This window comes from Amblyomma mixtum, chromosome 10 (genome assembly GCF_055824585.1).
Source record: "Amblyomma mixtum isolate Tamu chromosome 10, ASM5582458v1, whole genome shotgun sequence".
NCBI lineage: Eukaryota > Metazoa > Arthropoda > Arachnida > Ixodida > Ixodidae > Amblyomma > Amblyomma mixtum.
In genome coordinates, this window is record NC_143021.1 from 176,332,936 (window position 1) to 176,348,923 (window position 15,988).

At 46.4% G+C, this 15,988-nt stretch overlaps 1 protein-coding gene across 5 annotated transcripts in view; it reads left to right on the plus strand.

The window, feature by feature from the left end:
- Positions 1 to 1,439: 1,439 nt before the first annotated feature.
- The window catches only part of LOC149327822 (activating signal cointegrator 1 complex subunit 1), a 33,824-nt gene continuing 19,275 nt past the window's right edge, over positions 1,440 to 15,988 (plus strand). Inside the window, exons 1-6 of one of the 5 annotated variants that reach the window (XM_089562760.1) lie at positions 1,440 to 1,573; positions 6,007 to 6,084; positions 7,336 to 7,465; positions 8,914 to 9,011; positions 12,600 to 12,775; positions 15,327 to 15,460. In XM_089562760.1, the coding sequence (XP_089418886.1) occupies positions 1,570 to 1,573; positions 6,007 to 6,084; positions 7,336 to 7,465; positions 8,914 to 9,011; positions 12,600 to 12,775; positions 15,327 to 15,460 (620 nt within the window). In that variant the 5' untranslated portion in view covers positions 1,440 to 1,569. The other 4 variants (XM_089562759.1, XM_089562757.1, XM_089562761.1 and 1 more) reach the window with 4 other exon arrangements.

The window sequence follows — 15,988 nt, forward strand, 5'->3', positions numbered from 1 at the left end:
TATCGAAAATCTCCTCCCTGTTCCTCAACTCTTGTAAGCACGGGAAGTGACCGTCGCTTTCAATTACTGCGGTGGGCGAAGGACAACTAAGCACACGCGAGAAACGCGGGCCCCTAGCCGCGCGAATTCCACACGAGCAGTGGTGTAGCCAGAAATTTTGTTCGAGGGGGGCACATGTTTTATTTATTTATTGGAAACGAAAATAAATCTGGAAACGAAATGTGGAAACGAAAATAAGAGTGCCCATTTATTCTTCATCGTCGCACGGCGTATGGCACTCCTTTTAATTCTAGGCACAGTTCACCCCATTATTAACAGACCTTTTTACGTCAGTTTACTTTTTAATCCTTTGCATTCTCCTCAAATGAAGGTATCGCGAAAATAAAAAGTGTTTTTTTTTTTAAAAGGACCTGCAGCCGAGCGCAGGTTTGCGTATGGGGTTGAAGTTTTGACAAATGTCATTTGTTTGCAGTTGATGACTTTGTTATAGAGCAGAAGCTTTTGTGTTGTTGTATATGATGTGAAGATATTGTAAATAGCCACGTTTTTTCGTGCGAGTTGTTTTTTGTGAGAAAATAAATGTTTTTTTACAAATGAAGTTCTCGGCATCCTGTGTGCATTCGTATCTTTATGTAGATATTGCAGTGAACAAAACTAACCCTTTGCCTTTATTAAAGAAAAAAAATCTCTAAGGTATTGTTTAAGCGCAGGGTCTCTTTCTTTTCATTTTTACCGGCGGCGTATAACAGGGGCGTGCAAGCATGCAAAGCGAGCGCAGCGGCTTCCTTTAAAATATCGCCCTCCACCGATGTCATGGCCCCCGCTGCTCACACAAGCGCAATCGCGAAAAACGAAAATAGTTACACTAACACCAGTGACGATCACTAGAGCGTTGCAAGAGCACGCCTAATAGCAACGAGGTTTCACTGCCGATGGAAACGGGAGCGCGAATGGCACACGCACACTGCACGCACAGGACGCGAAACGTCCGCGCAATACGCCGACGACCTCTCTAGCACACGGCGTATTGAATCACTGGTAAACGAACAGCGCGAGTGCTCCTCAGTAAGCAGCGGCGGTCTCCCGACGGCTCCGAGCAGTGACGCAGTTGACGAAATGCCCGTGCGATCGTGGTCGAGCACGTTGAAATCAATGCACGCAACAACGAGAGTTTTGCAGCGAATTCCGCCTGAGATATGAGTGAACGGCGCCAACGTAAGCTTGTGAGCACGATCAAAAACAAACTCGAGCAGTTGAGAAAAGTACGCCGCACCGCAACTGCTACGCCGCGGTCGTCTGCTACCGCCCGGCTTGCAAGCAGCAACTACGACGCCGTTGCTAAGCTGCCCGGACTAGGTGGCCTCCCGATCGCGAAAAAAACCACGTGATTTCCTCCACATTTTTCTCCCATGGTGTTGTGTGGAAAGGGCCTCGGACCCAACGGAAGCCGTGCGCGCTACGCCGACTGCGCTGCAACCATCGGTGTCTACACTTTATGGGCAACGCAGATCGACAGCAGGGACGACTCTCGGAGCAACGTGCACGGAAGTAAATCTAACGACGTGTGTGATGTGTGAGTGTATCCGAAGTTTATTTTACATTGCATCATTTGCGACATCTGTCAGTGCCTCGGTGTTGCTAAAATGGAGCGTGATGGCTTCTCACGACCTGATGGCACGTCGTGTGCGGTTACTTGCGATCTTTTGCTCATGCTTCGGCTTAAGGCGGAGGCCTTTAATGCCTCATGCTGTCGTTAGCAATCCGTGTCGGCAGCCGTGTCTGCGTCCGTGTTGGCAGCCGTGTCGAGAGATGTGTCCGCGTTTTGACGGGTGTCCACCGAGATATGTGAGACAGTTACTGCGTAATTTCCTTTCCTCAAATACAATTGTCAGTTTCTTCATTAAGGCCCCTCTTTCTTCTTTCACTGATACTTCAATAAAAAAAAATAAAAACAAAAATGAAAAGAAACAAAAATAAAGTAAAAATAAAATATGGAAAATAAATATAAAAATAAACAAGAAAAGAAACAGAAATAAAAAGAAAAATAAGAAAAATAAAATATGAAAAATAAACAATAACTAAAGAACTGCGCCAGGAAACGCTTTCGCCTTGCAGCACTTTAAAGAGCCAAAGTGCCCCCTGAATTTTTTGTTTCATTCCGTAACTTACTCCTGAGACCCGGGAACGTATTTTGTCACACTTCATCTCGATAGTCATTACTTTTCTTCCTAATTGTGATTGATTGGTCAACCCTGCTGTCGATTCCGGAGCTGGAGAATGACGTACGTTGCTTTTTAGGCTGCCTTTTTAGGCTGCCCCTTCACGCCTCAGCTGAAAAGAATGAGTGGGAAACTCCGCAAGGCAAGCAATGAAAGAGGCAGTTTAAAGAAGGAATGGAGAAATAGGTACCGTTGTGCACAGCTTCTAGTTAATTTCGCCTCCATCGAAACGCGGTCACCGCGGCTGGGATTTGACGGGAGTTTCGAGGTTGTCTCAGACCTCCCACCTGTACTGAGAAGGGATCTGCGATTCCTGTGCTGGAATGTAGGGACTGCATGAATCCGTAGCAGGCAAAATGTTTTCACGCAAAATTTCTACAAGGAGGAGGAGAGAGTTTTTTTTACCATGTGACATGGCAGCCGACGCGCCAAATTTGAACGACGCTGGCAGGTCCACGTGTGGCGAGTGCGAAACTGGGTAGTAGAAGATACTAAATCTTAGCTTCAGGTACAACTGCGTTTTCGAAGCTGTTTGCACTCGTTGGTGCACTTGATGGTGTCTCTGGCAGAACTGTGCGCCTTCGAAACGAACTACTCTTTTTAAAGCAGTTCATTGCCTGCTGGAGCTACTTCAGTCGATTTTCATCATGTCCGCACTAGCTTCTTGCCTTCTCACTAGACCTGGCAGTTTACTGCTCTTAGTCTCACAGTCTGTTAATTTTAGTTTACTGTTCTTCTGAGCGCAGCTCTCTTGCTGGGTCACCTAAACCTTTTAGCAAGGATGAAAAACAACTAAGCGCACACAAGATCGCGTGTTCCCGGTTGTCGTTCGCCCTCGTTAATAAAAAAAGTTTATCTAACCCCGTTCGGAAATTCTTAGCCAGCTAGCTAGCTCAATTAGAGAGACCCTGAAATGGTTTCGATGGCCATATTCCAAAGCAACAGATCTGTCGAGGTGGTCTTTTGGAGTATTCGAGTATTCGACATGTTTTAAAAAATGGCTGCTCGCAACCGATTATGGCGTTATGGTCTGTGGGGTTTAACGTCCCAAATCTACACGGGGACTGTGGGAGACGCCGTAGTGGAGGATTAATTTCGACCACCTGGGATTCTTTAACGTGCACTGTCATCGCACAGCGCACGGTGTTTTCATAGTTCGCCTCCACCAAAAGTGGCCGCCGTGGACGGTATTCGATCCCACGACCACTTAATTTAGAAGTATCGATGATCTCCGACAGTTATTCACAGCGGTCAATTTTTAAGTCCGCAGCTGTCTAATATTCGAAGGAAAAATCAAGAACAGATAATGTGACAGTGCGTCAAAATTGTCGTACGCAATTCCTGCTGTGGGAAGTGCCTGACGATGAGATAGATACTCGAAAAAACACTATACGCATGAAGTAAAATTATTATAGACCCATCTCAACAGTAAAGTATTGGCTCGTTACGTATGTTTTAGGGACATTAATGTAGGAATAGCTGGGCTGAAAATGGGGAGGGTGGACTGTGGACAGCTATATTCAGTATAATTGAGCTTGCCGGCTCATAATTCCTGAACGGAGTCTGGTTTTTTATCTAGGACGAACAACAACCAGGCGCACACAGATTGTGTTCGCCTGGCACTTTTTCGTTCGTTCTCTAACCCTACAAGGGAGATGTATTCAGAATTATTTAAAAGCAGCGCTACTGGACAGTGGAAAAAGTGGAAAAGACACACACTACACGTCTTTTCTGCTATGTCCAATATCAGGTAGCGCTGTTTTTAAATTACGAGTAACCACCAACTTGCCCAATCTGCCGTTCTTCTTCTGTATTTAGAAGTACAGTGCGCAGCAGTTAACTTACATTTATGCTAAGGAACAAGGTGAAATCCAGTTAGCTAGGGGTGATTTTACACCGACAGCTGTTATGTCTACCGCTTCTGCAACACTCCCCCACATCGCGTTGCGCTGATTGGTCAGCATGCAGTGATGTCACACATGACGTCATTGCAGCGTGCCACGCTGTGTTCCGAACGCAGTGACTTCACGACTGACATTAGGGGAACGTCACGCCCGTTCTACAAGAGAAGGCAAATATTACGAATAAAGCAATACTATATTCGCCACTGCTAATACTAAACCTCTAGTTGCCCACTGGAAGCCATCCTATAAATTTTTGAGGCTCTCTTTTCTGGAGGGTGAGAGGGAAAAGACAGTGATCCTTGTTGCACAGTTCATTTCTTGAGCTTGCGTCAAAAAAAAAAAAAAAGGATACTGCGCCATTTCCTTTCCTCAAAAACCAATTTACCAGCCATTTCCTTTCCTCAGAAACCAATTTACCACACAAAAATCCTCGCTTGAGGCAGGGGTGGTGGCCTTCTTTAATCCACGAGGCTTCCAGAAAGAAGCCAGTGCAGGTGGGATAAAATTCGACTGATGATCGTAACACCATCAGGCCATTGTCTGCTTTTGAACGAGTCACACATTTAGGGGATGCAAAGTTTGAAAGACATACTGAGTGCAGTTACGGCGAAGCGGTGTTCAAATCAAGCACGCAGGCCGCCAGGTCACATGACAAAGGAAAGCTGTGCTTAGCTGTGCCCTTCATGGCTGTGTACCCCACAGAGTTTGTGTACAGAGCACGACCGGCTGTATTACTTCGTGTATACCATTTTCCTTCCTCCGGGGTTGTGACAAGAGCCCTAGAAGTCGCCGTACGCCACGGGCTTATGGCCACTTGATGGGGCTGTAGCCCCACACCGTCAGATACATTTGTTGATGAAAATAAAGTTTCTCCTCCTCCTCCTTCCTCCGTGGTGCACCCCTTTCCTTGTGTGAAAACAAGGTCAGTGTTTCAGCTGATTCCAGCCCAATTCAGTCGATTCAGTCAGTCAACATCAAGAACAGTTGATCCTTTCGACCATAGATGTCGCAACCGTCGGCTTGTGGTAATGTTACCTTTTTTTTTTGTTTTCATCGAATGCCGGCAAAGCTTGACGTAGTCCATGGTGCGCTCTGTGTGGGCTGTTATTACTGTTAGTGCCACAAATTAACCAATTACCGCACCTTTGTGTTACGTTCTGAGCGCCGGCTACGCCAGTATTGCAGTGTGCAGTAATTGCAGTCACGTTCACGGTAACGAGTAGCAGTCGTGTTCAGTGCTTCGCGCTACTTCGCGCTAGCCTTACCGCCCGTAGTACGCCGTAGGTCGCAGTTTTCTTCGTTTTCACTGCTCCGCGTGTGGTGTTGTGCGTGCGAACGCGAATATCCACATGTCTTTTCGAGGACAGCTTGTGCCGTGGCTCACCTGAAAAAAGTTTTAACGCGTTTGAACTACAGTAGGTCGTGGTTTGAACTGTGCGCTGCTTGAAGTGCTGCCCGTGCTGCCAGCATGGATGTCTTGAACTGCGAGCTGCTTTGGATTGACGGATCCTGCTACCGCAAACTTTCGCCGATTAACCGATTTTCGCCGTCCGAGGACGGGGACGTGGACTTCGACGACAAGTTCAGCGATCGTGGCTGCAGTGCCGACGGTAAGCAGTGTCCATCGCGCAGTTGGTTCGAAGAACACGTTAAAATGAAAACCCAGTCACACGGCGGAAGCTTCCAAAGAGCCGGTCGAATCACCGTCGCGCCCTGTTACGCTATCCTCTGATTTCCTCACTTATTTCTTTCTTTGCACGTGGAATCTTTGCGGTGTGTGTGATCGCCTGTTTTTTCTGCATGGTGTTCAACGGCCTGGCTGGCTCAACCCGTGAAGGAAAGAGGGTCAGTGTCCTGATACTTGTACTGTTGGATTCTCGCAGCCACCCGATCCGGTACGCGCCGGGCCACTGGTGTCAGTCGGCTGTCATTTCAGGAAGTCACCACTATAGGACTTGGAAGTGAGAAACAGCAAACCATTTGTGTCGAGTTGTGAGGAACTGATGGTGTAAATCGGAAAGGTTCTTTATAGCTCTTTTTGTTACTTTAAAAGTGCCTGCATAAGTGCTTTTTTTTGCACCCCGCTGAACATTGCTTAAACTTGCTTACAAGGTGCCTCTCTCCTCTTCTGTACAGCACAGGACTCCTTACAACATTCTTTTTTTTTTTTTTTCCAACTGTATTGCTGGATTCAAAAGTGTGCATATTCTACCTATCCAAGCAAACATGCTGATGTAGTGAAAACTGGCTCTCCAGAGTTGGTACATGGGTTTCATGAGAACAAGAAATTAATGAGAGAGTTGCACTGATTACAGTGCTTTGACAGTGTTGCATCTATCTGTCGTGGCAAAAAACGAGATGAAAGTTGCAAGAAGAAGACAGGTAGGGTGTCTCGTTGAAATGCTTTCACTTTACAGAGGGGGGCCCCCTAATAGGCATTGTGAATGGGGGTGAAAATTTGTCCCCTACTGTTCTTTCCTACTCGGACGACACGTACAGATGCTACCGTAAACTTTGGTCCCCCCCTTTTAGAAAGGCCTGTGTATGCTTGTAGACATCCACCTTTGTTAGCTTTTAGACTACATAGATGGCTTGCATTGATGTCACAGTGGTTAGTTGGTGAACCAGGAGGACGGCAGAAATTCACACATTTGCACTATCCACTTCTCGTTACTTTTTCAATTCAATTTATTTCACATTTTTTTTTTACAAAAGTACAAAAATGCGAGGGCAAGCAACAAAAAGCTGCTGATTAGCAGCTTGACAAAGGTTGCTGCCCCTATATTTGGCAGGTTGAAGGGCGGTAACATACAGCTTTTCATTGAAACAACTTTAGATGTCTGGATTAAAAGCAGAGATCACTTATACATATCTTGTAGGCATTCTAATTGGACACAATCAAGCTTACTATTCATAGGCGTACATGGGGAAATATTACAAGCAATAAGACACAACTAATAAGACTATTGCGACTAATAAGACTCTATGTAAGCAGAAAAACCCCATGTGGTGTACTGTTGTGATGCTCATGATGTCGCTTGTGAACTGTCTATATGTACAGTAAAAAGCATGACAAAATATGCCTGCTTAACATATATTAAGTCCTTGCCAGCAGAGTGGTTGTATTTCTAGGACAGTTGAAGGTCACGTGATCAGTAGTTCTGTCCTTTGCACATGTTTCATTGGTCTTGTTGGCTTTTTTCCTTGTCCAGTGAACTCCTATGATGATGAGCCCACCTGCTCGGGTCCAAAGGCCACGGCACGGCAGACTTACGATGATAGCAGCTCGATGCAGAATGCATTCTTTCGGCGTACGCATTATGTGCCTCAGAAATTCCTTCCGTAAGTTAAACGCGGGATCTTATTTATATTTTTGTTCTCTCACCAAAGGTACGGCCTTAATGGTCTCTAAACCAGAGTACAGACGTCCGCAAACTTGTCTAGAGCGCTCGACCGATGCGATCTGTTGTGGATTTATGACGATTTCTGCCGCCTAGCGGGCTTGCTAAAGCTTTTAAAGACATCGGGATTTAAACGCAATCTATGGTAATATGCATGCGTGATAAGGTCTTGTTTCGAGCCCTATGTCACTCATAAATGACGCAAGTGTACTCCCCGGTGCACTGTTCAAGCGTTCTAGACAGGTGTGTGGATGACTGCACATGTGGCATCAATTCAGTATCGTGCAAATTAGTGTCTTTAGATTACAACCAGTGGATTAGTGAAAGTCGGAGGGTTCAAGATTAAAAAGCATGGAAACAAATATCAAAGTCCGCAAGAGTAAAAAAATTAGCGAAAAAAGGAAGCAGATGAGCAGTGCGGAACTTTGATGTAAATACCGTGTTGTATTCAGTAAACAGCAGGTGGAAAAGCTCATTTGGTACTCTGAAATGTCTCCTTCAGTTCATATGGAAAAAGGGGCATTACTCCTAATGTCCTTTTTGCACACAGACTGAAAGCTTACGTTTCATTACTGTGAGCACTTGATAGCAAGCTCTCACAGTAATCCATATATACCTGTGCTCTCCTTTTTAATGGCCCAAAATTGGCGATTCTAACTCAGCTAAAAACAACCTCCTGGCTTCCAGTGGGCTTTCTATTTTTGAAATTGCATTGTCGTGCAATGACGGTTGAACTTCTGTGTAGTCTGACATCCCACACATGTATTTGACATGGGTTTGTAGCTCTTCGCGAATTATTTGCAAAGTATTAAACATTTTGCAACCGTCAGCTGTTGTTATTCAATTTTATCATCAAATTGAACAAGAAGTATTCATTTTCATTGGCCTGTTAACATAGCCTTCATAATCTATCCAGTCCTTGTGGTTACTTTTAGTAGCGTAACCGTGCGTCCATAAACATGTGTACTGTCTGTTAGCATTTCATTTCACTTATGATAGTGTACTGTGCGATGTCAGTGCACGTTAAAGAACCCCAGGTGGTCGAAATTTCCGGAGCCCTTCACTACGGCGTCTCTCATAGCCTGAGTCGCTGTGGGACCTTAACAAACCAAACCAATCACTTATGATAGTGCTCGTTTTATAATCGTGGTTTTCTTCTTTTACACATACAGCGTATTATTAGTTGAAACGTAGAAGGCATGAAAGTTGTGACGAGTTGGTGACAGTCTCACGAGTATGATGCATTTTCAGTTTTGTTGTGAAGTGCTCTACGATGCAATCCCGGCTTTGGCGTCTCTGCATTTGGACTCATTGAATCCTTTTGTCGGCCCTTATATCTCAGTGCCTTGTGCTCATAATTTTTTTTTGTCTTTTCCTTTTCCCACAAAGACGCCTGTGTGGAAAGAAGCATGCTGTGAGGAAGCAGATTGAATGTGATACGAGCACATCTATTAAGGTGCCTCCCCCGGACACGTGTGACGACATCAGTGAGTGAATTCATTTTGCCTCGTGCATGACACGCGAAACCTGTCACCGGTGGTAAAGCTTGGTATCAGTGGGTAGCGTGGCTGTTGGCTGTGCTGTAATTAGGGCGCGTTCTCGATAACAGCTTGGTGTCTGGCTAGTTGGTGAACAGTGAGCATGGCAAAAAACAGCGTGCGTAGACGGGACGAGTAATAGATGACACGCTCAGAGTGCTGACTGACGACTGAACATTTATTTGGCAAACAGCGAAATCTGAGATGTAAGGTGGGTGAGGAGGGGAAAAAAGGAAAAAATTAGAGAAAAAAAGAGACTGCGTTCAGTGGCACAAGCGGCCAGCGGACCCAAACTGTGATGATTGGTAGCTGATTTTTAGAAGACAGCAAAGGCAGAAAGTGCATAAGGGAGAGACGGAGGAGCTGCAGAAGGATGGCTAATTAAGAACAGTGACTTTAAACTTGTCAAACGCGGCATGAAAATAAAAGCGAGATGGGAGGGAGGTGGGGGATAGAAAGGAGAGCCTAAGGGCTTCGAAAGGGGGGGTCGGATTTGTGGTGCAGTGGAGAGAGGCACTTCAGCTTACCTTTACAAGGAACGCCAGCGGATGGAAGAGAGAGAGAGAGAAAAAAACGGAGAGGCAGGGAGGTTAACCAGGCGATGCCCAGTTGGCTACCCTACACTTGGGGAGGGGAACAAAGGGGAAAAAAGGAAAAAGAGCGGCAAGGAAATGAGTTGTCTAAGTGTCCAGCGACCACTATGTCACAGAGACAGAGGGCGCGCACTGAAAACTTAAAGATTATAGACGGGAATACAACCCCGAGTCCCGTAAGAATCTCAGGAGCGCTTTCACCGCTTTCCTTTGTGAGGAAGGTTGTGTCCAAGGCCCCAGAACGTTGGACTCTGTTAAAGGACGCGGGTCCAAGTGGTACAGAGTAGCAATCAGAAAACCGCGCTCTTGCTCAAAACGAGGGCAGTCACAGAGGAGGCGTCCGATTGTTTCATCACAACCGCACTGGTCACACGCTATAGAGTCTGCCATTGCGATGAGATGCGAATAGGCGTTTGTGAACGCCACTCCGGATGGAAACGGATGGAAAGAGGGAATGTAGCCGGGGGAGTAAAAAATTGGCGGGGGCTTAGCTTTGGTTAAGCCTGGTAGGTTGCGAAAGCGAGCACAGCGCCTCTAACGGAAGGAACGCGGCGCACCGCGTCTAAAGAAGGAATGCAGTGCGCCGCGTCTACAGGTCACGCGTGGCTACCGGCGCGATGGCTCGACTTGGTAGCCCATCTCTCACCCTGGTATGACGTCAGAGGTCGTTCTAAAGGTCAAACGTGGCTACGCGAAAGGCCGTTCATGAGCATAGTATTACTTTCGCAATAAAAGAGAAACCAGAGCAACGAAAACACAAAACAGGGAAGAGAGGGAGCTTTGCACCGCAACCTTGGAGGGGAAAAACTAGCCTCCGAGATATATCCAAACTCACTTTGAAGGAAGTTGATAGAGAGACGCTAACACACAGGCCCTGTTTTTGTTTCATTATGAATGCCGCCAGAATTAGCCTCGCCATGTGGTCTCTGCAGCCCCTGTGGATTGAGGCATTCTGGAACAGAGGGATATGCCCAAATTATTGAACACGTTGAATTTTAGGCCTTTCTGAAGTGCCTGCTGGCTTCCTCAGTATAGATTCTGCCGCAGCATAGGGGAATTTAGTACACCACACTGGGCCAATAGTTTGTGAAACGGTTCCAATGTCTCGTGCTGCATTGGCTCAGTGATTGCCGATCAGAATTTACCTTCTTGCATAGACTTGCGAAGAGTTTCCGGGCCAAAAACACCACAGTAACGTCTGGACGCCTTGTGGTTTTCTTGAGCTGATTGGAATGATCGAGAAAGTGGGGAACAGATGCGGTTTTGGAGATTTCTTTTGGAATCTTTTCGAATTTCCTTTAAGAGGGCCTCTGCAGCACTCGAGATAGAAAAGAGAGAGAACCAGATTTTTGGAGACCTTAGATTGGAAGCTTGCTTCCGTTTGTTGCAAGCAGGACCTGAATAGAGAGCTGTTCACAGTAGAGATGGTCAGTCCTCTTCTGATGATGTGAGAGTGAGCTGAAAAGAAAGAAAGGAGACAGTTTTTTCTTTTTTTTGATCGAGGGGCTTATTTCCAGCAGATATGGGAAGGATTCAAGGTTAGGATCCTAACCTTGTACCCTTTCCATGTCTGCTCCACTACTAAAGCTTTTTCAGCCTATGCTTCCTTATTACATTGCGCTAAAAGGGAACATTCCACCGCGAGCAGGAAATGACACAGTCTTGTGTCACTGCCAATAGGGATCAGCACAATTTCATCTCGGTTGCATAACACCTGGAGTTGCTGCCTGAAAAAAATAAGAGCAGGGGGTGACAACGAGAAAAGGGCAGTGGGACAGTCTTCAGTGAGAAGAATTGTAGAGGAGAGGGTATTTGGCGCTCATTTTGCATATCCTGCTCACGTGTGCAACATTTTGCTCCCATAGCCTCGCATCATTTTTCATGGGTCTAAGAAATGCAAGCTCGAAAGGTTCATTGTCCTGTCTTCGCACTGTTCCTTTCCATCATGAACCAACATGCCCATCGCAGTGCCGTTATTAAGCAATGTTGGATTTAAAAAAACGTTCTCAAAGCTGGCTCAGTCTCTTTCTACAAATTCCCAGCTTTTGCTGAGTGATGGTCCCTCACCTTCAGAGTTCTCATGTGTATGTGCACAGTGATTGAAACGTGTCTGTCATTTTGGGAATGCATCCTGGAGTCTTGCATTATATTTCTTCTTGCATCATTTCATTCTGACCAAATTTATGGTCACGTGTTTTCATCTCCAGTCCTTCACCTTCAGAAAGGAGTTCGTAGGTGTTTAGCAGAGTGGGAAATATGTCGGCTTGCATTCAACTTCGTTTTTTTAAGGCGAAAGCCTTTAATGCTCATACTGTTGTGACCAAGACGTGTTAGCAAATTTTTCTGGGTTTTAGATTGATCGAAATGGTCGTGACTTCCTGAATTTTGACGGGTGTCCACCGAAATATGTGAGACAGTTACTGGGCAATTTCCTTTCTTCGAATACAATTTTGACTGGTGTCCACTGCTCGAATACAGTTTTCATTTTCTTCATTAAGGCCCCTCTTTCTCTTTTTTCTTTCACTCCACTTCCTCCCTCCCTGTACAGTGCGGTTCAGGTGTTCACCAAGATGACAGAGAATTACAGAGCCATTTCCTTTCCTCAAAAAGCATTGCATTCAAAGGGCAAGGCATCCCGCCGTAGTACAGGTGGTGGTGTTCCGTGGACTCCCTGGCAGCGCTACAACACACTGTCGTGTTCTACTCCTAAGGGCAAAAATTAAGTGTCATTAATTGGCAGTTAATTAATGCACCTACTGAATGTGAAGTGAACGATCGCGTAGCGGAATGCAGCACTCAGGCTTTCGCCTCTCACTAATTTAGCCGCTAGAGTGTCTCGTAATTTTTTTCCTAACAGCATAATTGCCATTTCGCATGTCCTGGCCGGGGATTCTTGTTTGCAGGCTTGGTAAACTCGTATATTCTTTTCTCTTCCTCTCCCCAGTCATCACGGGTGGTAGCGAGGAGGATGTGGAATCGGCCCACCTGCGAATATCGGCCACTGTGAACGCCATGCGTCAGCACGAGCATTACACGCACTTTGTGTGCTTTCCTCTGAACCACCCGAAGCTGGGCTCCACGGTGGAAGAGTTCAAGGAGATCGTCACGAAGTCGTGTTCGGTAAGAGGTTAGCTTGCATGATCGCTAACATAGAGCAGTTGAAGGGCTTTTTTTTTAAGGCGAAAGCCTTTAATGCCTCATGCTCTCATTAGCAATCTGTCCATGTCTGTGTCAGCCGTGTAGACAGATGTGTCTGGGTTTTGACGGGTGTCCACCGAGATATGTGAAGACAGTTACTGCGTAATTTCCTTTCCTCAAATACAGTTTTCATTTTCTGCCGCCGCGGTGGCTCAGTGGCTATGGTGCTCGGCTGCTGTCCCAAAAGACGCGGGTTCGATCCCGGCCGCGGCGGCTGGAATTTCTTTGGAGGAGAAATTCTAGAGGCCCGTGGGCTGTGCGATGTCAGTGCACGTTAAAGAACCCCAGGTGGTCGAAATTTCCGGAGCCCTTCACTACGGCGTCTCTCATAGCCTCAGTCGCTTTGGGACGTTAAACCCCATAAACCAAACCAAACCAGTTTTCATTTTCTTCATTACTGCCCCTCTTTCTTCTTTCACTGCCACTTCCTCCCTTCCTGTACGGTGCGGTTAAGGTGATGACTGAGAATTACAGCGCCATTTCCCTTCTTCAAAAAGCGTTGCGTTCAAAGGGCAAGGCATCCTTGCATCGCGCGGAACGGATTATTGCGTTCCATGGACTGCCTGGCAACGCTACAACACGCTGTCGCGTTCTACTCCTAAAGGCGAAGCTTAAGCACCATTAATTAGCCGTCAATTAGTGCTGAGTGATTAATCAGTAATTTGTCATTAATTAGTAATTTGTCATTACTTCGTCATCAATTATGTGTGACGTCATCCAGTGGTGACGTCACCAGTGTCACATAGGCAAAGTGGTGTGGAAAACGCTTTCGCCTCTACGCACTTTAGACAGTCAAGGTGCCCTCTGAATTTTTTTTTTTTTTCTTGGAGAGTGCCATGGACCGTAACTTCAGAACTTGGGATGGGGATGTGGGGCATAAAGTTATAAGAAGGAGTGTGGTGCTCTTTAACGAAGAAACCTGCAAAGAGATTATCGGAACAGTGGAGGGACACGGACGAGCACACAGGCCTGGTACTGAACTTACGACTGTTCCCTATTCAGTCATTGCCGCACCGTGTATGCCAACAGAATATAAGTTATGGCAGTGCCTCAGTAAAGAAAAAAAAAACTTAGTGGCCTGTCTGTGTGCTTCCTCCTTGCTCGTCCGTGTCTCTGTGCTATTTCAACGATGTCATACCAACTCGCCCAAACGTCCACTTTGGCTGCAGAGAGAATCCACGTAATGGTTGCAGTGTGTCCACATATCGAAATCAGATGCGCAGTTTCACCAAAGGCCATCTTCCCTCATGTAGCGTGCCGGCATTGAAGCACTCTCCCTAACATATCCACGACAGGTGTTGTGGATCAGAAATGCACGTCTCAGCCTTACAACTTGGGCAGAGAAAAAAGTTAGCCTGCATGTTCTTCTTTCTGGGATGGTTGAAAGCCCATGTACAGTTGTCATGTGGTTACACGCATTGGTTTATGCTTTTTCTTTCTTTTTTTTTTTTTTTCAAAATAGGAAAAGGAATGAGGTCATGCTAAATAACTAGTCTCTGCAGTCTGCAGTGTTGGATGACAGGAAGATTCAAGGCAGTTTTCGTGAAGATGACTTCTCAAAAAAGCAGCAAAGTAGTAATCTAGTACGTGATTTATAATGTGGGTTTGTGTGAAGAGTGGTAGAAGTAGCCTTGAAATCATGTTCAGTGAAAAGTTGGTCTTCATATTCTGTTGGTTAGGTTAGTTTACTGGGGTTTACCATTCTAAAGTGACTCGGGCTATGAGAGATGCCGTAGTGGAGGGCTCCGGAAATTTCGACCACCTGAGGTTCTTTAACGTGCACATTGCACAGTACACGGGCCCCTAGCATTTCGCCTCTGTCGAAATGCGACCACCGCGGCCGGGATCAAACTCGCGTCTTTTAGGCTGCGGTGAACTGCCTCCTGGCCTCCTTCACTCTTATCTCTGACTGTATTTAACTAAAAGGCACTGTTACTAATTTTATCTGTTTCCGCACTCCTCTCTGGAATACCTCCGGGCGTCGAAAGTATGAAAATGAATATAAGTACAGTGCAACTTACGGTGGGCGCAGCTGGCGAAGGACAGGGTTAATGGGAGATACATGGCAGAGGCCTTCGCCCTGTAGTGGGCATAGTCAGGCTGATGATGATGATGCCTAGCAGCACCTGCTCATGCACCACCTTTGTGCAGCAGCTGGCCCTGCTAAGCCTGGGCACGGCTCAGTGGTTATGGTGCTCGGCTGCTGACCCAAAAGACGCGGGTTCGATCCCGGCCGCGGCGGCTAGAATTTCTTTGGGGGAGAAATTCTAGAGGCCCGTGTACTGTGCGATGTCAGTGCACGTTAAAAGAACCCCAGGTGGTCGAAATTTCCGGAGCACTCCACTACGGCGTCTCTCATAGCCTCAGTCGCTTTGGGACGTTAAACCCCGTAAACCAAATCAAACCGAACCAGTGTTGTGGGATGCTGTTCAGCTTGAGTGGTGCCTGTTTTGTGTGGCTGCACCACGTGCAGGGCCGAGGCCTGGAGGCCAGCCTGTTTGCCTCCAAGCAGAAGCTGCACCTCACCATCGGCATGCTGGTGCTGCTCGACCCCAAGGAGCTGAGCATCGCGCAGAAGGTGCTGGACAGCTGCAAGGACCTCATCACGTGAGTGCACCTCTGTTGGCAGACACCACAGACGCGCGTAGGCTGCAGGAAGTGGCAAGAGAACTTGCGCGCACGACGCGAACAAGGCATGCAGGGTGTGGAGATTGTGTGCTGTTAACACTGTCGTGTTGAGCACGTAACGCAGAAACAAAGGAGTGTAAGGCGGAGAACAAGCTCAAGTTAATGACATTCCAGCTGAAATCAAGAGGAAGGGCTTAAACGGGACATGTGTTAGTGTGGAGAACAAGTAGTGGACAGACTGGTAGGACACCCAATTACATTAAGGGGGGAAGAGGGTCTTAGAAATAAATTTTTAATGATGAAGTCACAACTATGAAATCTCTAGAAGACATGCATTTTTGTGTGCCGATTCCACATATGTAATTTAATTTTATGTACAAGTTCTTGTGCACTTGTGCAATATGTTAGGTAACTTTTGCCGAGAGTTTGAAAGAAATTCTGCTGCAGGGAACTTGTTCGATTGTATGCCATTGGTTTCTCTTGACATCAGGCCATGCAATAAGGGTA